Source organism: Euprymna scolopes, chromosome 29 (assembly GCF_053919585.1).
Source record: "Euprymna scolopes isolate OS-2025 chromosome 29, ASM5391958v1, whole genome shotgun sequence".
NCBI lineage: Eukaryota > Metazoa > Mollusca > Cephalopoda > Sepiida > Sepiolidae > Euprymna > Euprymna scolopes.
Genome location: NC_136510.1, coordinates 44,638,716 through 44,662,707, shown reverse-complemented (window position 1 = coordinate 44,662,707; position 23,992 = coordinate 44,638,716). Strand labels below are relative to the sequence as shown.

General features: G+C 31.5%; 2 protein-coding genes across 3 annotated transcripts in view; both read left to right on the top strand.

The window, feature by feature from the left end:
• LOC145252403 (klaroid protein-like) overlaps window positions 1-22,567 on the top strand; it is a 32,129-nt gene extending 9,562 nt beyond the window's left edge. Inside the window, exons 13-14 of one of the 2 annotated variants that reach the window (XM_080111794.1) lie at window positions 1,101-1,193; window positions 22,009-22,567. In XM_080111794.1, the coding sequence (XP_079967920.1) occupies window positions 1,101-1,193; window positions 22,009-22,125 (210 nt within the window). In that variant the 3' untranslated portion in view covers window positions 22,126-22,567. Of the gene's footprint in view, window positions 1-1,100; window positions 1,194-1,309; window positions 1,593-22,008 lie in introns of those variants that run through there. The other variant, XM_080111793.1, reaches the window with a different exon arrangement.
• LOC145252848 (uncharacterized) lies at window positions 12,506-20,794 on the top strand. Its single transcript, XM_080112861.1, has 11 exons — window positions 12,506-12,655; window positions 15,183-15,257; window positions 15,999-16,139; window positions 16,412-16,505; window positions 17,585-17,658; window positions 18,182-18,222; window positions 18,372-18,406; window positions 18,981-19,122; window positions 19,976-20,032; window positions 20,455-20,622; window positions 20,783-20,794. The coding sequence occupies exons 2-11, from the start codon at window positions 15,206-15,208 to the stop codon at window positions 20,792-20,794; spliced, it is 816 nt and encodes a 271-aa protein (XP_079968987.1). The 5' UTR covers window positions 12,506-12,655; window positions 15,183-15,205.
• Window positions 22,568-23,992: the final 1,425 nt, after the last annotated feature.

Below are 23,992 nucleotides of genomic sequence, written 5' to 3'. Positions count from 1 at the left end.
GACATAGGTAAAAATGTAATATTTTGAGAATCAATAATACATATCTTGGTTTGCTTAAAATTATCTGCTTTTCTACTCACAGACAAGAAAATAAAATATGAAAATGTTATGCGCTTCTCTACTTCATGTTTAACTTAGAAATGTGTGAATTTGTTTTTAAAGAACTGATTATGATGCTTAAACCAAATAAATAAAACTTTAAAATTTTTAAAACACATCACAAACAAAATTAAATTAAAAAACTAAAATATAACACATAGGACGAATTTAAAACATATTGTAGTTAATTGTTTTTAAGTTTTTAATAATTTAGAATCTAAATTAAAAAAAAAGATCGATGATAAAAAAAATTACATTCTCCTTCCAACATGATTTTTTTTTTTTTTTTTTTTAATTTTAAAATAAAATAATCAATTTAAAACCGGAAAACGAGTTCCATTTTTTTGTTGTTTAAAAATTTTTGGAGAGGAATTTGTTTTAATGATTTTTAACTGATAAAAAGCGGCTTTAAAGGGAGGTAATTTGTTTCTCTTTAATTAATTTTGGCGATTATCATCTTTTGTGTGACACGGGACGCCGGACAAGTAAATTAATAATTGAATAAACTAATACATAAAGAGATGTGGCTATATAAGAAAATACAGTTTTAAATTAAAATCCTATAGGATGTTTTTAAAGTCTGTTCAACAGATGCTTTGATTTTCATGATTTTTTAAAAATGTCTATAAAAGCGATAAACTTACATTTGAAATAAACTAAAATGTAACCGTTAAGTTATTTTATTAGGATTTTAAGTTGACTGAAACTAATTCCTATTCTTAATTGTAAAATTTCACACCAAAATGAATATTTTATAAATTATTAAATATTCATTTTGTAACTAATTTATGTTAAGTGCTTAAAAATAAAATGAAAGTTATTTTATAACATTATTTTGTCATTAAAATAAGAAAAAAATATTACATCCTAAATCTTTAGAAAAAATATTACAATATTTATACAAAAATAAAAATGTATGAATAAGTTTCTTACAAGCAAATATTTACTGAATATCTTTTGATTTTCAAACTGGGTCCATCTTTTTTCACCTCTCCTTAAAGAGCTTATCCGGTCCAGATGATCGTGAAGGTGTCTATTTAGGCAGCTATACTTACAAAGATGATGGGAGACCTATTCAGCAGTTTATAACACAGGTAATGTTTCTGTGTTTTTTTCTTTGTTTTTAACCAATTTTCACTAAAGAGTTTCTTTTTATTTCAATATTGTTCCCATGTGAAATGCTAAATTAGTTTTCATTATTTAATTTCAGGTGAATAATGCAAACCCAACACAATATGTGGAAGTTCGGATTTCCAGCAACCACGGCAGTTTAGAATATACTTGCCTTTATCGTTTCCGTGTACATGGAGTTCTTTACACTCCTTAAAAATCTACAATGATTTTTGTACGTCTTTAGTTTTTTTTCTAAACAGATCATTTGATTAATTTTATACCTTTCATTTTATTTTATTTTATTATTGGGTGAATTAGGAGTAGTGTTTATTTTACGTTTAAATTCTTCCTTTCTGTGTCTGTAAACTTTCTTTAATGTAAATTTGTTCTGGTCATGTCTTAGGAAAGAATGGATTGAAATATTTCATTTTTGTATAATATTCAATTCTGCTTTTCCCATTCATTTGGCTAAACAATATTAAATATTTTATTTCATGTTTATTTTACTGTCAAATAACATTTTTGTACCCAATTATGTGTAGATTGTAAATATTTTTTATTGGTAAAATGGTTTATTCTCTGTAGATTCCAATTCGTTTATTTTCTGTTTCAACTTTGTTGAATCTACAGAAAAAAATATTTCTGTTTTGCATCCACTGATCAATTTGTAAATACATTCTTGTTATTTTATAAATTCTGAAATGTAAATATTTTTCATCTTTATGTATTTTTTCATTAATGTTCAAATAAACTGTTCTACTTTTAATAAAAAGTTGTTGTTTTTCTTTTTAGTCTTTTATGAAATTTAGATTTCATATTTAAAATATGAAAATATACGTTTTGTATGTCTTTTTCTATTTTTTTGTTCAACGTTTAAAAGATCGACTGGAAAAGAAAAAAATGAAAACAAAAAAATTTACAAATTACTTTTGAAACTCGGATATTTTTCTCCTTAATTTATTCCCATTGAAAACTGATTTCCCTGCTGTTTTATTTGTTTATTCTTTTGAATGATTTATTCTGCCTGGTGTAATGGCAAATGTTGTCCCACTTTCCGGTAAGTCTGGGTTACTCCTCCTACAAACATACTTTCCTTAAGCACTAATCACTATAACTTGCAGAACGGTCAAATTTATTGAATAAATAAAATCTCTGTAAGGCTCTAATACTGTTTATGCTGATCACAGCCTTGATATACTTGAGCAACTTGTTGTTACTGCTTCTACATCATCACTATAATGATCAGGTTTGTCCATTTAGGATGCTGCAAGTGCCTTAGTGCTCAAGATATCCAGGTCAGATTCATTGAATAAGTAAACTTTTTGAAATAGATGGCAACTTTAGATAATGAACTTTGGATTTGATTCAACAAACAATGGAACCAATATGTGTCCCAGATTTCAGTGTGAGCAACGTCAGGCAATGCTTCACACTTGTTCCTTGTGTCATCCGATCCAAATGGTTGACATCAATCAGGTTGCATGCAGTTATGTGACATTTTACACACACAGGTCGTCTTCCTTGGTCTACCAGTGCCCAAGATATCCAGGCGTATTATAGAGTTGCTTTAGAACACGGCATTTATGGAAATGCATATATGGCTTTAATAAAAGTTTCAAGTTAAATGCAATCATCATCATCATCATCATCATCATCATCATCAGTTTATTGTCCTTTTAACATGGTGACATGTATTGCATTGCTTTAAGATTAACTTTTTAAGTAACCTATATCTGGTCAAGTCTTTATTATCCCTCCTTCCCTCAGGTTCTTTTTTATCATTTTCTCCTAATTCTTCCTTGGCTTTCCCTTTTAAGCTGAATCACTTGCCTCAACTGTTATACATCTATTCACTTAATCATCCTCATCTTTTTTTTCAACATGGCCATACAACCAAAGTCTACTCTTCTGCACACATCTCCCTATTTAATCTTTCTCTGAGGTCATCAGAACTAATCCTATGTTGAAAAAGGCTGTGTCCTCTATAGTATCACACCTAACGGAATGGTTAATTGTAGGCATAGACCGTTTCATACACTTGAAAATATAATGAAAATGATACCAGATAAAACGAGAATCGAACCCTGTAGATAAGTTTTAAAGAACAATAGGTTTTAAATGGAATGTCCAGTAAAATTGTTAATTCTTTTAAAATATTTTATGAATAAAATTTGTCTGGAAAATCTATTCACATTCTTAGAAAAAATGCATAATAAAAATATCAGTTAGAGAATTAACAAGTAGGTTAAATTCCTTTGTAAAACAACAAAGAGAATGGGAAATTTCCTGGTCGTCAGAAATGGTTTCAAAACATGCAAATCACGCATGTTTGAAACACGTGAGTTGTGGTCACGTTGCCAGACATAACTGTGACGTCATGGCAGAAATGATTTCTCAATATAGGAAAGGGTTCGAAATTAGTTAGAGGAGAAGAGAATCAGATTGAGATCAGAGACTCAGAGAAGCACAGAGGATCAGACTGATTCTCAGTTAGAGTCAGGGCATCCTCTTGGAAGCGGGAGGCTTAGAAGGAACCATGTAACAACTTTGAATCCCTGAAGTACAGAATCATTTCCGACTGGTCGAAGAATAAACTATCATTAGTTTTTTTATAAATGCTGTATTTCTGTGTTCATCATTCCAACAAAAAAAGGTAATGTGTTTAATCATTCCAGTATGTATCAATGTATACCACTTCATCCTCTCCTCAAAGTATATGTCTTGTGAATATCAACTCTCTCCGTATAAATGTCTTCAACTACAAGGAACATTTAATAATATATGTACAGGCCGTCACGTAAATAATACGTACCCTCTAAAAAACGATAACATAACATATACATTAATCACTTTTCCCATTGATTCCAACGTAATAGATGTACTCAGATTAAAATCGCTTTCGTGACTGCCAGTAACCACTGAAAAAGTTATAAAGAACGTGAGAAACTTGTATGCTCAGACTGTCAAGTCCAAAGTAGCTGAACAGTGGCTTGGCTCCCACCAGCTTTCGCAAATAGTAGAATCCTGAATAGAAGCGTGTACTCTATCTCAACTGTCATCAATGGACCTGAGGTAATCTTGTCAGCATCAGACAAAGCCAAACTCTTTGCTAAGAACTGTGCACTAATTCTACCCTTTGCGACCAAGGTCACCAACCCCCAATATTTCCTTCTGCATCAGAAAACATGCTATGTGACAGACAAATATCTGTGCATGATGTTGCCAAGCTAATCAAAAATCTTGATTCCAGTAAAGTAACTGGCCTTGACGAGATTCCAATTATAGTGCTCAAAAAGCTTCGACCAGAACTAGCGCCCATGCTTACAAAACTGTTTAAGCGTTGTCTTAAGGAGAATTGCTACCCATCACCCTGGAAAATCTCATCAGTATGCCCTGTATTTCAGAATTCAGGTGATCGGTCATCTCCCTCTCAGTACAGGTCAATAAGTCTTCTGTTTATTTATTTGCTTCCCCACTGAGCAAATTAGGCACAAGGCCGTTTTTTAATGTGGGGAGGAAAAATCAGCTCCCCCAAGGGAGTACTCTGGCAGAGTCGAAAATTAGCAATTGTTTGATATGAAGGGTTTCCCCCCACATTAACCAGAACTGATTACTTCCTTTTCCGCACCTAGCCCGAAGACCAAGAACAGGCTCTGCGCCTAAGTCTTCTGTGCGTCATGAGTAATTTGCTGGAATCTGTGTTAAATAGAAAAGTGGTCAACCACCTCAGCAAAAATAACCTTCTTAGTAACACACAATATAGTTTCCGTTCTGCTAGATCTACAGCATATGTGCATTACAGTTATATCTCATAGGATTAGCGAATCTCTCAATGGAGGCTACCTTTCTAGGGCAATTGCTCTTGGCATATCAGAGGCCTTTGATAGGGTATGGCATAAAGATTTACTTCTCAAGATCTCTAGCTCGAAATGTCTTCTCAATTATTAAATCATTTCTTTCTGATAGGCTCATAAGAGTAGTGGTTGATGGGCAAAAAGCAGAAGCTCACAGTATTAATGCTGGAGTCCCTCAGGGGTCAATCCTGGGCCACACTCTCTTCCTGATTTACATTAATGATCTTCCAAATCATATCCTTACATCATTCATAGACATTTATGCTGATGACACTACCATCTATGGTAGCACATCAAAGACCATAAATGACCAAGTTCTTACTGATTCTCTCTTCTTTGATCTTGAGCATGTGACACAATGGGAATAGAGGTGGCTGGTTACTGGATGGAATACTGTTGTCACATCTGGGTAGGGGCTGCTAGAAACGACTTATCCTGCCTTGATAGGGTTCAAAATAGACTTTGTAGCCTTGTAGGCGATACCCTTTTCTCTTCCCTGCAAGCTCTTTCTCACAGAAGAGATGTTGTCTCTCTCTGCTTTATCATTATTTACATGGCAAGTGCTCATTTGAGCTGCAATTTATGGTCCCCCATCGCCAATTTTTCACAGCAAATACTCGTCTAGCTGAAAACACTATCAATAATTCCCTCCACTTTGTATCTGTGCCTAAACCTAAATGTAGATTCCATGAACAAAGCTTTTTCTTAGAACTGCACGCCTGTGGAACTCTCTTGTTTGCCTGCTTTCAGCTGATTACAATGTGGTTGTCTTCAAGTCCAATGTAAACAAGTTCTTGATGAGCCATTCCACTTAAGTTTACAAATGTACCAAATTTCCATTACTAGCGATTACTATATTGTCCAATTGACTACTGTACAATCATTAACTGTTATCCTCGAGTGGCCTCTGGGCCTTGGTAAGTGATGATGCCTATGTAAAAAAAAGGCTGACATAACACACCCATAATATCATTCACCGTCTAACTATATTTTCTATGATTTGTGCTGTATAACATATTTTATCAGAGATATCTACCCCCAAATATATATAGAATAATGGAGTGGGTTTTTGTTTGTTTATAGCTGATGGCACTCCAGTAATCTATTTTTTATAATAAATTTTATCAAGAAACCTTTATAAGTTTATATAAAATAGTGGATTGTTTTTTTAATGAATAAAGGGGTAATCTATATATTAATACGATAGCGTATGTGTTATTTTCTGTGTCATGCTTACATCCGGGTCGTTTAATTGTTATATACTTCGAATTGTTGTCATAAATAATTTCGGTTTTGATTCACGCTGATGCACCCAAGTTATATGGATATATATTTTTTATTTTTGAAAGTGCAACTTTATAATAAATAAAAATTAATAAAATGTAACTGTATAATATATACGAAATTTGCAAGAATTAAAATATCATATTTAAGTGAACTTTACGACTAAGTTATGCCGGGCGTCTCTGCTAACTTAGATAAATATTTTTGCAGTTTTAACAAAACATCTACAATAATATCAGAGCGTCTCCATTTACGGCGAACATCTACAGAATGCCAACATCGATATATTACATATGTAGTAGGCCCCTGTGGAATGTCCACTGGTCCTGCTAGTTGCATATTAATAGAATAAAATGTATCATACTTTACATTCAGGGTAAACTCTAAATTATTTATTCAAACTCTGTTCAAATAATTTGTATTAATCATATTATTTTGATTCATTGGACTACTGGTTTTATCTTGAGTGTGATTTTCACAACGTTTCAGTTAATGTAACCTCCAACCTTCTTCAGGTGTATCTTGTCAAACTTGTGAATGTCTTTGTCGAACTGAAGAATTTAGACAGAATTTCAAATGGAACACTTTATTTATCAGGGAAGCAGGTTTTGTTCCGTCAGCCGTGACTATATAGAGGTCCTAAGTAATTCACAATTGTATTTTTCAGTCGCCCACATTGAGGATTGAAACGTAAATCTTCAGGAGAATATCACTTTTATAATTTATTTTCTAGAACGACCCGTGGTGCAGTGGTTAAAATACTTGGTTACATCAACAGAAATGTCCAAATTTCCGAGTTCATAGAAACATTTTCTAAGTTCGACAAGATACACCTGAAGAAGTCGGTAGTTACATTAACTGAAACGTTGAGAACAGTATTCTGATAAATTCAAATAATACGAATAACCAATAACTTCAGAAACGTCAATTTTTATTAATTTCTCTTCGTGGCTTACTGCTTTTAAAAAATCATGCACTCTTTCCATTTTCCACATGCAAATAAAGGGTTTAAGTTTTAATCTGATCTTGTTAAGCATTTAAAAAAAAAAAAAAAAACATTTTTCATGTATTGCTTCTCAGAGAATCATTTTTATTGAAATTTGAACATTTACTTTTTTAATTATAAAATTTTTGTTTTCTTTATTAATTCTCATAATTTTTTCTCATGTTAGTTTGGATACTTTTATTCTAACATAAGCAGTTTAGCTTAAGTGTTTAGACCCAGAATTGGGGGAGGAGTTTGGAAGAGTCAGCTTTGACCTCTTGACAGCCAAATTTTCGCCCAAAAACTGATTAAAAAGCTTGCTGTGTGTTTGAATAACATTTATGTAAATTTTTTAATGTTTAGATACAAAATTGCCTGAATAGTTTGCTAGAGACTGCAAAGATAAAATCTTTGGACTTTTGACCTCTTATCAGCCAAATTTTCGGCCAATAACCGATTAAAAAGCTTACCCTATGTCTGAATACACTTTATGTAAAATTTCAAATGTTTAGACTAAAAATTGGCTTAGTAATTTGGTGTAGACTGCAGAGGTCAATTTTTTTAAATAAATTTGACTACAATTATGACCCCTTAACGTTTATTGTTTTGGGATTAAATGTAATTAAAAGTGTCCAGGTAACCTTTTTTTTTTTTTTTTACAAGGGTGTCACCACTTATCAAAGCCCAGAGGCCACTCGAGGATAAGGGTTAATAGGTATACATTACCTACATGTAAAATTTCAAATGTTTAGACCCAAAATTGACCGAGGAGTTTTGTAGAGTCTGTTATGGTCAACTTTTTAACTTTGATCTTTTGGCAGCCAAATTTTTGCCCAAGAACTGATTAAAATGCTTGCCGCAGGTCTGAATACACTTTTGTAAAATTTCAAATGTTTAGACCCCAAATTTGCTGAATATTTTTCTATAGACCGCAAATGTCCAAGTAACCTACATTTAAAATTTCAAGTGGTGAGACCCAAAATTGACGAAGGAGTTTGTTAGAGTTTTCAAAGATCAAATCATTGAACTTTGACTTCTTGACAGCCAAATTTGTGGCCGAAAACAGATTAAGAAGATTTTCCCAAATCTCAATGCCCCATATGTCAAATCTCGAGTCTCTAGACCGAAAATTGACAGTGTCATTTGGTAGGGAAATGTACACACACATAGACAGACACACATACACACACACACATTTTCACTTCTATAGATATACTAGCAGTTCTGCCCGGCTTTGCTCAGGCCCTATGTACTGTTCATAACTTTATGTGCATATGTATATATTAAAAAGTGTGAATATGTACAGTAATGCCTTTCTATATAATAGGCTTCCTTAACTACCATATAGAAAATGATCGCAGACGTCAAATTTTTTTTTAAATTTGACCTCAATTTTGACCCCTTCACATTTATTGTTTTGAGCTCAAATTCAATTAAAATGTTTGACACTTGTCCAAGTAATCTACATGTAAAATTTCAAGTGTTTAGATCCACAATTAGCGGAGGTGTTTGTTAGAGTCCAAGTAACCTACATCTAAAATTTCAAGTACTAAGCCTCAAAATTGGCGGAGGATTTTGGTAGAGTTCTGAAAGGTCAAATCGTTCAACTTTGACCCTTTAATAGACAAATTTCTGGTCGAAAACTGATTAAAAAGATTTTCCTAAATCTCAACACCCCTTATGTCAAATCTCGAGTGTGTAGACCGAAAATTGACAGTTATTTGGTAGGGAAATGTACACAGACAGACAGACAAACAGACAGACAGACAAATAAACATTTACACTTTCATAGATATATAGATTACTTATACTCACTGGTAATTCTTGTTATATTGGGGTGATTATACTTGTCTTTAAAAAAAATCCGACCTTATAAAAATAAAAAAAAAAGTAAAATGAAGTAACGGTTGAGGAAATAAAGAGAATACAAATATTTTTTTTAAATTAAAGATTTTATTTTTCAAACATTAAAAATTCCGAAACTGCTTTATCAAGAAGCACGATTTTTTAATTAACTAGACGGAGGACCTGACATTGTTCGGGATTGAATGAGGATTACTTCCATGTCATTTTTCACCATTTTCATAATATTTTACTGCCTTTGGTTTTACTGCTTCCCATTTTGATTCTCAATATAGTCAGAAAAATGTAATGTTGGAAAATTCTTTGAATTAATATCTTAAACGAGTGATATGCAGAAAGAAAATTCCTCCTATTTTTCAATTCATGACCTGAAAGTTTCATCTCTCTGTTGCAGATATTGATAATGTGAGACTCTAAGCAAAAAAAATCCTGTCATAGACCTGAGTCAAAATCAAAGATGTGTCATTAAATTTATGCATGCAGAAAAATTGAACTGATCAACATTCAACAGCGCCTGTTGAACTTTTATGAAGTCAATGCAGTTGATGTCAACAGTTGGAGATGGGTTCGTCGATTTCAGAGTGGCGACAGTTATGTTAGTGACAAAGCATGCTTGGAACTTTTACCATCAAGACATTATAAAAGGCTAGCAAAAGTGCATTGAGAATGGTGATGATAATGTAGAAAAAAAAAGCACAAAAAAAGCTCATTTTAATGGTACAATTCTGGTTTTCATAGCTCCTCAAACGTTTTAATTTATGAGATAAAACATAAGAGGCCTTACTTGTACAATGACCCTTGTATATATGGTTTAAATTTCATTGAAATCGGATGTACGTCTTTGAATTTTAAGGGGGTTTTCCCCCTCACGAATCACTAAAAGGTAGGCAGCACATATTTAGTAAAGTATAGATTGGTAGCCATTTGCATTATTTTCCCCAAAGAATTTTATACATAATGTAAATCTCAACAAACTTTTAAATTTTAAAGAAGTTTCGGTCTCCATAGATCCGTTAGGTTAGGAGGGCAGCTAGAAATTTGAAACGACTTCCACTGATGATAAATCCGCTAAGTAAACTACTGAATAAAATATTGGGTGCCTACAACTTGAGCCAGGTCCACGAATAAGACTCAAACAAAAGAATCAACCACTTGCTTTTTATAGATGACCTCAAGCAGTATGCCAGCTCAGATACTGACTTAAGTGGACCGTTGCAGGTCGTACATGTTTGACCTGAATAAATGTGACAAATGCTTCTTCAGAGCCGGGAAGCAGATCCAAACAGAAAACATAGAGCTTGATCAAGATACTAACATCAGAAACCTAAAAGAGCAGGAACAATACAAATATATACATACATAGAGGAAAACAATTGAACATGTTAAGATAAGAGAAAAAATTGGCTGAGAATATGTACAGAATCGGCCAACCAATATCATGGCAAGTATTCACAAATGTATTCATAAGATTCTGCGGAGAGATGGCTATTATACAATGCAGTATAAAGGAGTGTGTAAATATTGTGAAGATACCCGGTTAACTAAGTGCAAAAGAGATAGAAACAATTGCACTTAAAGGGATGGTTAAAATCTTAAAAATATATCTCAGTTAGAGTGTCTGAAATAGCAGGCAAATGCTTGGCATGCGGTAGCATGTCTCACCTCCAGTAAAAACAAAATAATAAAAAATTGTAAAACAATGAGAGCTCTTAAATATAAAGTTAACTCATAGGGAAATCAAGTGCAATCCCTAAGGAGGAGGCCACTTCATCTCTTCAACCTAATTGAATTAAAATAATAAAAAATAAAACAAGTAATGTATAGAACACGGTAGTTTTATCTGTCCAGACAACATCAAGCAACTATTGTGAGCACCAACCAACATTTGATGAGTTGCCAGAATCCAAACCTCTAAAGTTTGGATTCAACATAACAAAATCAAGAACCAAAAGAAAAACCGCCAACAGAAACCTGGAAATAACCCAAAAGAGCTACCAAAAATATTCCTAGCGCCGCCATTCAAATCTAAAAAAAAATCTAGGAAACGTAACAACATTTATTAGAGAAATAAATAAAAAGCAATGTGATAAAATATGATAAAATACGAAAACAACCTACGATAATAACTTTTTATTTTTTTTTTCAAGAAAATTGTCAAACATTTTTCTTTAAGTGAATTGTAAGAAAAATATTTTTTTCTAGTTTACTTATGTTGTTATTCATTTTTTTGTTGAGGGAATTTTATTATACTTTTATGTTTTTACTGTTTTTTTTATTTTTATTTTTTTGTGTAGGAAATTTTTTATACTTTTATGTTTTTACTGTTTTTTTGTTTTCAAAATTTTTATGGAGGAAATTTGATTATACTTTTATGCGATTACTGTTTTTCTTGATTTTAAAAGTTTTTTTGGGAGAAAAATATGTAGCACATATGTAAACAATAATGTTTGTATAATAAACAGACTAGAAAGAGAGAAAGAGAGAGAGAGAGAGTGAGAGTGAGAGTGAGAAAGGGAGATGTCCGGATTTTTGTGGGGGAAAATATGTAGCAATAATGCTTGTATAATAAACAGACTATATATATATATATATATATATATATATATATATATATATATATATATATATATATATATATATCCACATACAGCACTGTTTCGCAGCTAGACAAGCAACTACCTCGAGCTAGAATTGAAACCCAACCGCCCATATGACAGTCGAAACTTCTAACAATTGCGCTATTCGGTGACTACTATGCGGGCAGTTAATTAAAAATGTTTTGACATTGTCCCAATACATGTCTGACTCTATTAGCAAGGAACTAACCCCACAGCCAACCTCAACCGCAAGAAATATCATTGAAATAAAACATTTATTTTTAAATGTCGTAATAACCGTTCAGAGTGATCTAATGATTATAACATCATGATCTGTGCATGCAAGCTTAAGTGACCAAATTTCATTTCAACTTTAGAGTGCTCAACAATAAGAACCGAGTTATTAAAGGGACTGACATTATTATACACACATAATAATTCAAACAAATGACCTTTGACCTTTTGTGTCATGGGGTATCTATCAGCTGTTTTAGTAGATTACAATATCGTTTTGTGACGTCATAAAAGATTTTTTGACATATCTCAATGGAGAACATTATCCTTTTGTGACGTCATAAAAGATTTTTTCTTACCCTCTATTTCAATAGAAAATGTATCTTTCTGTGACGTCATAAAAGAATTTTGGCAACTACCATTCTTTATAAAAAGGAAAAGCTTTTAACAATTACCACTCATTCTTCATTTTGCACGATAACAAGTCAGCAACGTCAAACAAAGTTTTAGTGACATATTGATAGATATAGATCGATAAGTAACCCTTTTCCTGAAGCTGAATTTCTTCTTGACGACCTTGTGTCACATCCTGTGATCATACAGAGACAATAAATAAGGATCTACAGGTGAGGATTTTTTTTCTGCATTTAAAGTGTATTTATTTGACACAAACATGATTATCTGGCGTTGCCCAGCCATAAAATCAAAATGGGAGAGTTCTTATGAACTTCTCTCTCACTTTATTTCTATCTACTTTTCCTCTTGAATTGATAAGTTATTGCGTCTAGGGGACAGAAAGAAGAGAGATTGGTCAGTTGTAGCTGAATCGCTTAGCATCAATTCGCAGAAGAAAATACTTCTTGAGGGTTTTTGCTGCTATAACACTATATAAGGAATATTGTATATAAAGGTTGTAGGGGACCATTGATTGAAGTTCAGACGAGCACTTGGCATGAAAATAATAGTAGGGCAGAGACATGCTTGCAACATCTCTTCTGTGTGAAAGAGGCTGCAAGGAAAAGAAAATGGCATCACCTACTAGGTTTCAAAGACAGTTTTGAACTCTATCAGGCTGGATAGGGCATGCTGAGAAGCTCCTGCCCAGATGTAGTAACAGTACTCCATGTTTGGGCATACCTAGCGCAGAGGATTGCATCTATCTTAGTTTTTATTTGTGTATAATCTTGGCCCTTTTTAGTTGCCATATTGTGTGTGTGTGTGTGTGTGTGTGTCTGTGTGTGTGTTTGTGCGTGGTAGCCTTGCTTTTCTCCCTATCTCCTTGCGTACATCTCTAACACTGGCACTCACCAAGGTGGTGAGTACTACTCTATCTTGTTATTGTTTTTATTAATATTTATTATAATATATCAATTTCCGTGTCATTAGTGTTGTATTTATCTTTGTTTAGTGATTTTTTAGTGTAATTTAAGTATAATTTTAGCTTGTGACCTTTGAATGGATTAACTCTGTGTCTTTTAATTCAAATGAGAATAATTATTTGGAGATACGATTTTTTTTAGATATGTTAGTGATCAAATTAGAAAATGGTGGATCTGGAATAACAAACATTTTTGGAGGTGAATTTTTTCTAATTTCAACATGACACATAATTACATAATAGTGATTTTATTTAAAATACATTTTCATATTTTATTATCTTGCACAAGCATTCAATTATCTGATAAAATAGTAAATATGAATAATCATAATTTGTAACAAAAATTGCTTAATAATTTCTTTTAAATATTTAATAATAAAAAATGTAATGAATTAAAATAAAGTTCAAAACTTTATTGAAATAAATAATTCACTAAAATTCTTATGCATATTTCTTGTATTTACGCAACTTACAGATATTATTTGTTTTTATTTTTAGATTTTACTATTGATTGTTTATTAAAATAAAAACATTTTATATTTTCAAATTATAAAAATCCAAAATGTAAAAAAGAGTAAAAAATAGTAAAAAAACACAAACATGTTGACCACAAGATCCTATCGAGAGTTGATATTTTTATACATAGTTTGTTTGTGCATAGAGTTCACTAAAGTTGTCTTATATGCATGAAGTCCGCCTCATTGATTGCAGCAATTTGTTAACGTGCATGATTGCATGTTTTTACCTCCGACACCAAAAAGGCAGAATTGTCCAGTTGAATTTTCTTGGAGTTTGTAGCCCATGAACCTATTCATTATGTGTCAGAAAGATATTCCCCTCCCCTCTTCCAAAAATTTTTGACTCACGAGATGCATCCATATTTACAATAATAAGTAATAGTTACACAATAGCATTTAGCACAAACGCTAGCAGAGGGAAAACCCAACATAACCATTTAGTAGTGTTGGAACGATGAATCGAAACCAGGAATCAGAAAATTGGAACTTTTTGGGGTATCGGAATTGATATCTCGTTTGAAACATTTTGTACCTATTTTCCAACTCCAAAAACGATTCTTTTAATTTTGTTTTTATTTTGTTTAAACTAAAATTTATAGATCATTCCCACAAGTGTAATTTTATGTCCGAGAAGATATCTGCATATTTAACATGTGTTTTTATGGTAATCAGGATAAATAGAAACTCTATAGTTAAATATTTAGAGATTCATACAGAATCGGAATCGGTAATTGTATCAGAATCGGTGATGGTATCAGAAAAAAATATTGGAATGTCCCATCACTACCATTTAGTAACATTAAGTGATGCACACTGTATTTTTTGTGGCCCTTGATCCTATTTTTTATTTTTTTGTAAATTTCCCTCATCACTACAACCAAAAGCCTTGTACTACCCCCATCCAATTAAAATCACTGCTCTAAAGATTGTTGATGAAGATAAATATGAAGGACACTTTAGCAGAATCCTATGATAACAGCATTCTGAAGAAATGGTTTCTGTTGTCTGACTGTAAGATTGTTACTTGTTTTTCTAGAAACGCTGATGTGTTTCTCGTGTGTTCAGGTCGAAAATAAAGTTTGCATACCTTAAAAAATAGATGACTGAGTATATTAAGAAGTTTGTTTTAATAATTTTTTAAATAGAAAAAGTAGGCTTTTAATATCAATGTTAGATCGATAAAAAAATCAACTTTATATATATATATAGATTTTGCTTTTCTTTTAATAATGTAGTTTCTTTCTCCTTATTTTTCAGTTTTTAGGGATCAAGACCAAACAATGCCTCATTCCTATTGGTTAAGACCTCGAAGACAAAGGATTGTTTATTCAGGTAAATCTTTGCTGCAAAGAGTTGATTCCTGTTAACAAGTAACAAATACAAAACATTATATGAAAACAATAGATTTTGTTAATAAGTGTTTCTTAAATAAACATAAACACTACTACAAATATTACTACTATAACTACTACTACTACTGCTACTAGGAATGATAATTGAAATAATAATAAAAATCTTCAGTAATTTGTGTTGATTAAATAAAAATAAAACTTAACATAAAAAATGGTAGTTTATTAGAGGATAAGCGTTAAAGCAAAATCAAAACAAAATTGCTAGTGAATTTAATTCGATTCGCCATAATGGTGACACATTTCAAGCATGTTTTTCTCAAGTTACATGCGTAATGCTAAATAGATTTTAACTCAAAATGATTTCCTTTTTATTAATATTTAATAAAAACAACATGAAACAATTTTAATGTCTATACAATTTTTTTTCCCGCATTCTGCTCTGGACACAATTTTAAATGCTTAACCAAAAGTGATATTACTCATTCGAAAACTTTAATTCTTTAATTAGTTTGATTATAAGATTAATAATTTCTAAAAAAAATTAGCTTGTTTTCTATGTTTTGGCAGTATTACACAGCATTATTCAAAAATTTATTTCTAACAAAAGCGATATTAGATTGTATTAGATTGACATTTCTTCCAGTCCTGTAGATTTCAGACTCTATAAACAAAGAATAAATTTATTTTGAACTGAAATGTTTATATTTTTGAATCTCTTCAGAAAACAGAACTTTTAGAAATGTAAGGAGCATCCCCTGCTCCAAAGAAAGCTTTATGGCTCAGAGGATGGCGTATGCTGCAGCTAACTTGGAATTAATTGGTGATTATCTCATGGACAATGCAGATAGATTTAACATAATTGGTAAGTGTTTGAAAAAGTCAGCAATTTATATTGTATTTCTATTTAGACACTAACAAAATACTTTAGGGTCATAGAATGAAAAATATTGGCAATTAAAAATACGAAATATTCTTAGATGTATCAAAAAATCTTTAAACAACATTTAATTTTTCTTTCTTATGCAGTTATTTTACAAAATACTGTTTTATAAAATCACAAAAAATCATTTAATATCTAATTTGACTTATTAAAACAACATATAAAATTGTTTTTCTACAAATTTGCAACTTCAGAAAACAGACCTTGCAGAAATGTGAGGACAACCCCGATATCCAAAGAAGGCTTTATGGCAGGTGCAAAACGTTTCTGCACAAACATAACTTTAATGTAAGTATAAACACTAAACAGGTTTTGTTTTATTAAATGTTTAAAAATCGACATAATATTTTTCCGTTTCTTTATTTCCTTTCTAAACTCTAAGGATAAATACTTTCTTTCGTTCGAAACAGGTAATACACAGTTTGAATTTTACCATTTTCATGATAAATTATCGTATTTGTGTGCTAAAAACAAGTGTACAGTGTGTTAAAACGAAAACGTTCGCGGCTTTTGGTTAAGATTCATCTATATATTAATATGATTGCGTGTGTGTTATTTCCTTTGTCACGCTTACAACTTTTTTCTTCGGAATAATTGTTGTTTAAATGTTATAACTTTCCATCACTTGTAATAAATAATTTTATGAAGAATTCTTAGTAAGTTTTGGTTTTAGTTTCGATTATAGCTGAAAGAACACAAGTTAGTCTCACACACACACACACACACACACACACACACTGCTAGCTTAGATAAATACTTTTGCAGTTTTAACACAAAAGCTACAATAATACCAGGGCGGCTTCATTTATGCTGAACATCCACAAAATGCCAACATCAATATATTATATATGAAAAAGTCTGTTGTGGAATTTCCACAGGTCCTGCTACTTATTATAAATGTGATTTTGTCTGTCTGTCGAATGATCTGTAACAAACTACTCTGTCAATTTTGCGTCTAAAAACTATCATTTTATTAAAATATATTTTATAACCGGGCAATGCTAGGTGTAATGCTAGATAGTATATATATATATATATATATATATATATATATATATATATATATATATATATATATACAGGGTGTCCTCACCCCAAAAACGGGCCCCAACTCTAATAAGGCCTCGTTTCTTACTGTTTTGTCCGAATGAAATGAAACTTTGGTCATAACTAGTGTATTATATTCAAAACATCACATCAAAACACTAGGGTCTTTGGCCTTTTTTTCTCCGTTCTACAACATATGTTCTAGATGGCTTCCATTTAGTTTTTGTTTTTTGGGGAGTCACTCTGTATATATAAATCAATGTTAAATAATATAAACGTCTGCTTTCCACTTCTAATCATGTCTCTCATCTTGTTGACAGTGTTACTTCTGGTCGACTTACCCGTCGTCTACCCATTTTTATTTTGCTGCTGCTCACTGGATTGTGGATCATTTGTAAGTATTGCTTTTTTTTTTTCTTATGACACGTTTTGACATCTATTGAGTTATTATAAAAATTATGCTTGGAGCAAAGATGAACATAGTGAGAATAATCGGAATAACGTAATTGTAAATTAAAAAACAAGAATCAAAATTTAGCAAATCTGTTGAAATATTTATCTATTTGGATGATTAGCATATTTTTAGCTTTGTACTTTTTCATTTGTTGCAGGAATTTTTCATCATAAAACCCTTTAATTTTTGGCATTATATACAATTGTGAGATGCACTTTTAGATCTTAGTAGCAAATGAAAATGTTGCACAGGAGGTTATATGTGAACTACCTCCAGTTATAGGTTAATTACCTCAAGTTATAGGTTATCTAACTCTGGTTATGGGTGAATTACCTCCAGTTATTGGTGAATTACCTCCAGCTTTGGGTGAACTGCTACCTTTGCTATAATTTCATTTTTATGAAGAAGAGGATTAAGTATATGTTTTTATCCATCTTGTTATTTTTGTTTCTCTCTTTTGCAGCTGGCCTATCAAATATGTCGCAATACCCAGGAAAATCTGAGGTAAGAACATCCAATTCTGTTTCTATTCGCACCCCCTACCCCCGACACTGCATTTGCTCTTCCCCTTTTTCTCCATTTTGTTTTTATTTCTTTCTATTTTCTTAGTAAACACACAAATTCACCGATTTATAATTTTAATTTTTTTTCAGTCTTTGAATACAAATTTAGGAAAATCATTAAACAGGTAAGTTTGATTTTTCACATTTTTTTTAAAGAATTTTCTGATGTACATTTTACATTCTCTCTGCATATAAAGTATGTTTAATACTGATGTGTTTATTTTACTGGTGCATAAATGAATTGAAATTTACTTCCCAGAATAGTTTGAATTATTTAGACTTATCTCCTTTATTCCTTCAAACTCGGATCGATGCTCGTAGTTTAGCCACTGAATTTAATTTTTTTAATGAAAAATAAAACTTTGTGATCAATTTACATGATTTTTTTGTGAACAATATTTCCTTTCTATCTCGGGTACATTCATACAGATTTATTTTTGTTTTATTTTCATATGACGGCGATTCTGGAAAAGCATCTTTCATTTTTTTTAACTGAAAAGCTTCTAACATAAATACTAAATTTTTTAATGCAAGTACATCACAAATGAGTTGATGAACCAAAATAAATTGTTTCTTGATTTCCCAACTATATTTCCTTTAAAATAAACTATGTTATCATTTGTATCATTTTCCAAGAATAAAAATTCCACTTTTTTTTTACAACGATTAAGTTCAACTTTAATAATTTTTCTTTTGCAGCCAAAGTTCAATAAGTTGTGAGAACAAATATGAAATGACAATCAAAAAATCTCTTCAAAATTCTCTTCGTTCTGATTCTCTTGCTGGATTCACTCACATTCGTTCTGATGTCAAAATAGAAATTTCTGCTAATCTGGCAAAGGTAAACTTTCATCAGTATTCGATTTAGTTTAATTTTCTCTCATTTTTGATGTTGAAAAGGTAAGAATGGTACGAATGCAAAAAAAAAACAGTTGCTATGAATTGATTTAAAATGTTGTATATCGGGATTGATGTGGGGGGGGGGCAATATAGGGCAGATACTGTGCTTGTGTGACATTTTTTTATGTCAATTCATGTGAATTTGAAACTTGTAAAATTGGATTTGCAACCAATTATTTCATTTAAATTCTTTCTAAGATAATTTAGGATTTAAGGATTTAATAAATTTTAATACATATAATTTATCCACACACACACACACACACACACACACACACACACACAGACACACACACACACATATATATATATAACTTCTTGGTACTTGTGCATTTATATTTATTTGTATATAACTTCTTTGTTATCTACATATGTTTCTAGAATTATTTTTATGTGTATGAAAAACTTACTGAAAATTGTTCTTGTGCATTTGTACAGGTGAGCCACAGGTTCAAATATTGTAAGAGTGTCAGTTTTCACTTTGTTGTATTCTTTATTTATTCACAGCCCTATGGACTTAGTAAATCATTTGATTAATGATATTAACCACACAAATATTAGAATCTACAAAAATATAAAGGCAGCATAACATATGTGTGCGTGTAATTTTATGTAGTAGAAGAAATAACGAGAGTGCTCATTTATTTATACAAGAGCACATATATTTATATTCAATGGACAGTATTCATTAGTTTAATCTTGTTTTGTTTTCACTAAAACACTGGAAACTCAACCTACAGGATTAAAGATACCAAGTGTGATTGATATTGTAATGGTAAATTTTTATTTTCCAGTTTGTACGATCCTTGATAAAGGAAGCTCTGTTGTTAAAGGAAAAGGAAACCAAAGACGTAAGTAATATGACTCCCAGGCAACTCCGGCTAGGGACAATTAGTACATATGTTTATGCTCTTTCATTTATATATTTTTATTATACAATAATATTTTACAAATACTAAATGACCTGAACAAGAACAAATAATTCCCAGCAATTATATGTAAAACCAAACATTCAATTAAATAACTTTTTAGAATTTATCAAATGATTATAAATACATTAAGATTTCCCTGTTTGAAAAAATTCACCCAAAGTTTAGAGTTTACATTGATCAAAATATTCACAATAATCGTCCAATTAATCACTGTACACTCTTAACCCTTATCCTCGAGTGGTCTCTGGGCCTTGATAAGTGGTTATGCCTATGTAAAAAAAAAAGAAGAAAAATAGCTTGTATGTGTGTTTATTTTATGTTTTCTTTATTTCTTAATTTAGCCTGATGTCCATGTCGGTGAATGTTGGCCCTTCGAAGGCAGTACTGGAACGTTGGTGATTCGCTTATCACATGAAATTAAAATCACTGCCTTCAGCATGGAACATATTCCTAAATCCATATCTCCCTTTGGACATATTAAGAGTGCACCAAAAGATTTCTCAGTATATGTAAGTGCATCTGTTTTATTGTTTTTCTAATATTTAATATATCCATATATGTACATGGAGTTTCATTTTTTATTTATCGACATAGGTAAAAATGTAATATTTTGAGAATCAATAATACATATCTTGGTTTGCTTAAAATTATCTGCTTTTCTACTCACAGACAAGAAAATAAAATATGAAAATGTTATGCGCTTCTCTACTTCATGTTTAACTTAGAAATGTGTGAATTTGTTTTTAAGAAACTGATTATGATGCTTAAACCAAATAAATAAAACTTAAAAATTTTAAAAACACATCACAAACAAAATTAAATTAAAAAACTAAAATATAACACATAGGACGAATTCAAAACATATTGTAGTTAATTGTTTTACCGTTTTTAATAATTTAGAATCTAAATTAAAAAAAAAAATCGATGCTAAAAAAATTACATTCTCCTTCCAACATGATTTTTTTTTTTTTTTTTTTGAATTTTAAAATAAAATAATCAATTTAAAACCGGAAAACGAGTTCCATTTTTTTGTTGTTTAAAAATTTTTGGAGAGGAATTTGTTTTAATGATTTTTAACTGATAAAAAGCGGCTTTAAAGGGAGGTAATTTGTTTCTCTTTAATTAATTTTGGCGATTATCATCTTTTGTGTGACACGGGACGCCGGACAAGTAAATTAATAATTGAATAAACTAATACATAAAGAGATGTGGCTATATAAGAAAATACAGTTTTAAATTAAAATCCTATAGGATGTTTTTAAAGTCTGTTCAACAGATGCTTCGATTTTCATGATTTTTTAAAAATGTCTATAAAAGCGATAAACTTACATTTGAAATAAACTAAAATGTAACCGTTAAGTTATTTTATTAGGGTTTTAAGTTGACTGAAACTAATTCCTATTCTTAATTGTAAAATTTCACACCAAAATGAATATTTTATAAATTATTAAATATTCATTTTGTAACTAATTTATGTTAAGTGCTAAAAAATAAAATGAAAATTACTTTATAACATTATTTTGTCATTAAAATAAGAAAAAAATATTACATCCTTAATCTTTAGAAAAAATATTACAATATTTACACAAAAATAAAAATGTATGAATAAGTTTCTTACAAGCAAGTATTTACTGAATATCTTTTGATTTTCAAACTGGGTCCATCTTTTTTCACCTCTCCTTATAGAGCTTATCCGATCCAGATGATCATGAAGGTGTCTATTTAGGCAGCTATACATACAAAGATGATGGGAGACCTATTCAGCAGTTTATAACACAGGTAATGTTTCTGTGTTTTTTTCTTTGTTTTTAACCAATTTTCACTAAAGAGTTTCTTTTTATTTCAATATTGTTCTCATGTGAAATGCTAAATTAGTTTTCATTATTTAATTTCAGGTGAATAATGCAAACCCAACACAATATGTGGAACTTCGGATTTCCAGCAACCACGGCAGTTTAGAATATACTTGTCTTTATCGTTTCCGTGTACATGGAGTTCTTTACACTCCTTAAAAATCTACAATGATTTTTGTACGTCTGTAGCTTTTTTTTTCTAAACAGATCATTTGATTAATTTTATACCTTTCATTTTATTTTATTTTATTGTTGGGTGAGTTAGGGGTAGTGTTTATTTTAAGTTTAAATTCTTCATTTCTGTGTCTGTAAACTGACTTTAATGTAAATTTGTTCTGCCCATGTCTTAGGAAAGAATGGATTGAAATATTTCATTTTTGTATAATATTCAATCCTGCTTTTCCCATTCATTTGGCTAAACAATATTAAATATTTTATTTCATGTTTATTTTCCTATCAAACATTTTTGTACCCAATTACGGGTAGATTGTAAATATTTTTTATTGGTAAAATGATTTATTCTCTGTAGATTCCAATTCGTTTATTTTCTGTTTAAATCTTGTTGAATCTACAGAAAAAAAATGTTTTGCATCCACTGATCAATTTGTAAATACTTTCTTGTTATTTTATAAATTCTGAAATGTAAATATGTTCTATCTTTATGTATTTGTTCATAAATGTTCAAATAAACTGTTCTACTTTTAATAAAAAGTTGTTGTTTTTCTTTTTAGTCTTTTATGAAATTTAGATTTCATATTTAAAATATGAAAATATACGTTTTGTATGTCTTTTTCTATTTTTTTGTTCAAACGTTTAAAAGATCGACTGGAAAAGAAAAAAATGAAAACAAAAAAATTTACAAATTACTTTTGAAACTCGGATATTTTTCTCCTTAATTTATTCCCATTGAAAACTGATTTCTCTGCTGCTTTATTTGATTATTCTTTTGAATGATTTATTCCGCCTGGTGTAACGGCAAATGTGTAGTAATTACCAACAAAACAAACGCCCATGTGTTTGTGCCTTGTGTAGGCATGCGCGACAACAAAACTTGGGTTTTTATAAGCGGAAGTCTCGAGGTGGTCAGGAATCTCCGAGCGCATGCGCAAGAGGAGGGATTAAGAGAGTGGTATAAAAGGCAGGTTGAGTGAGAAGGTTGTTGTTGTTGTCATTGGACGTTACAGTGATGCGTGCGTTAGCAGTTGATTAGGAAGTTGTTTTTTTTTTGTGTCAAGTCGCGCACCTCGGTGAAGGTGAAGGTCATAAGCTATTTCGGCTATTTCGTTTTGTCTCTTTTTCTGAACAACTATGGCTGGGGCAAAATTTGATTTAAAACTGATCCCGAATTCGACAGATCTACTTCTGTTGCCGATTGGGTCGAAAGGGTTGAGCTGACCTGCAACCTCTGTGAAGTAAAGGGGGTGCATACCGTGATTCCCCTGAGATTGGCTGGAGGCGCCCTGAGTGTATATCAGCAACAGTGCAGTGGAGAAGGCTGATGTTACCTCTATAAAAGATGCTTTATACAAGGCATTTACCATGGAGCCCTGCATGGCCTACGAAACATTTGCCTCTAGGAACCTCATGCCAGGAGAAACTGTGGACGTCTTCTTCGCGGAGCTGAAGAAACTTGCAGTTCTATTTGGCAATGGAGTGTCAGAGCAGACACTGGCGTATGCGTTTGTGGCCGGCCTTCCCACCCATGTTAAGCAACTGCTGAGGGCTTCCACCAGCGTATCTGTAACGCCCATGGAACATTTGTTGGAATGTGCTCGAGCCATTATCAGAGATGAGGAGGACCTGAAGGAACCGGTTGTAATGATGGTGCAGGCAGCCAAGACTAATGCTTAAAAGAGTCCCAGTTTGAGAGCCACAACCAATGGGAAATGTTTCTGCTGCGGCCAGCGAGGCCATTTTGCAAGAAGCTGTACTAACAAGGGGCGGGGGCGCCCGCTCTGTTTCCAATGTGGTAGTTATAGACATTTATCCCAAAATTGTGCGGGAAATGCATCAGGGGGCAGGACGT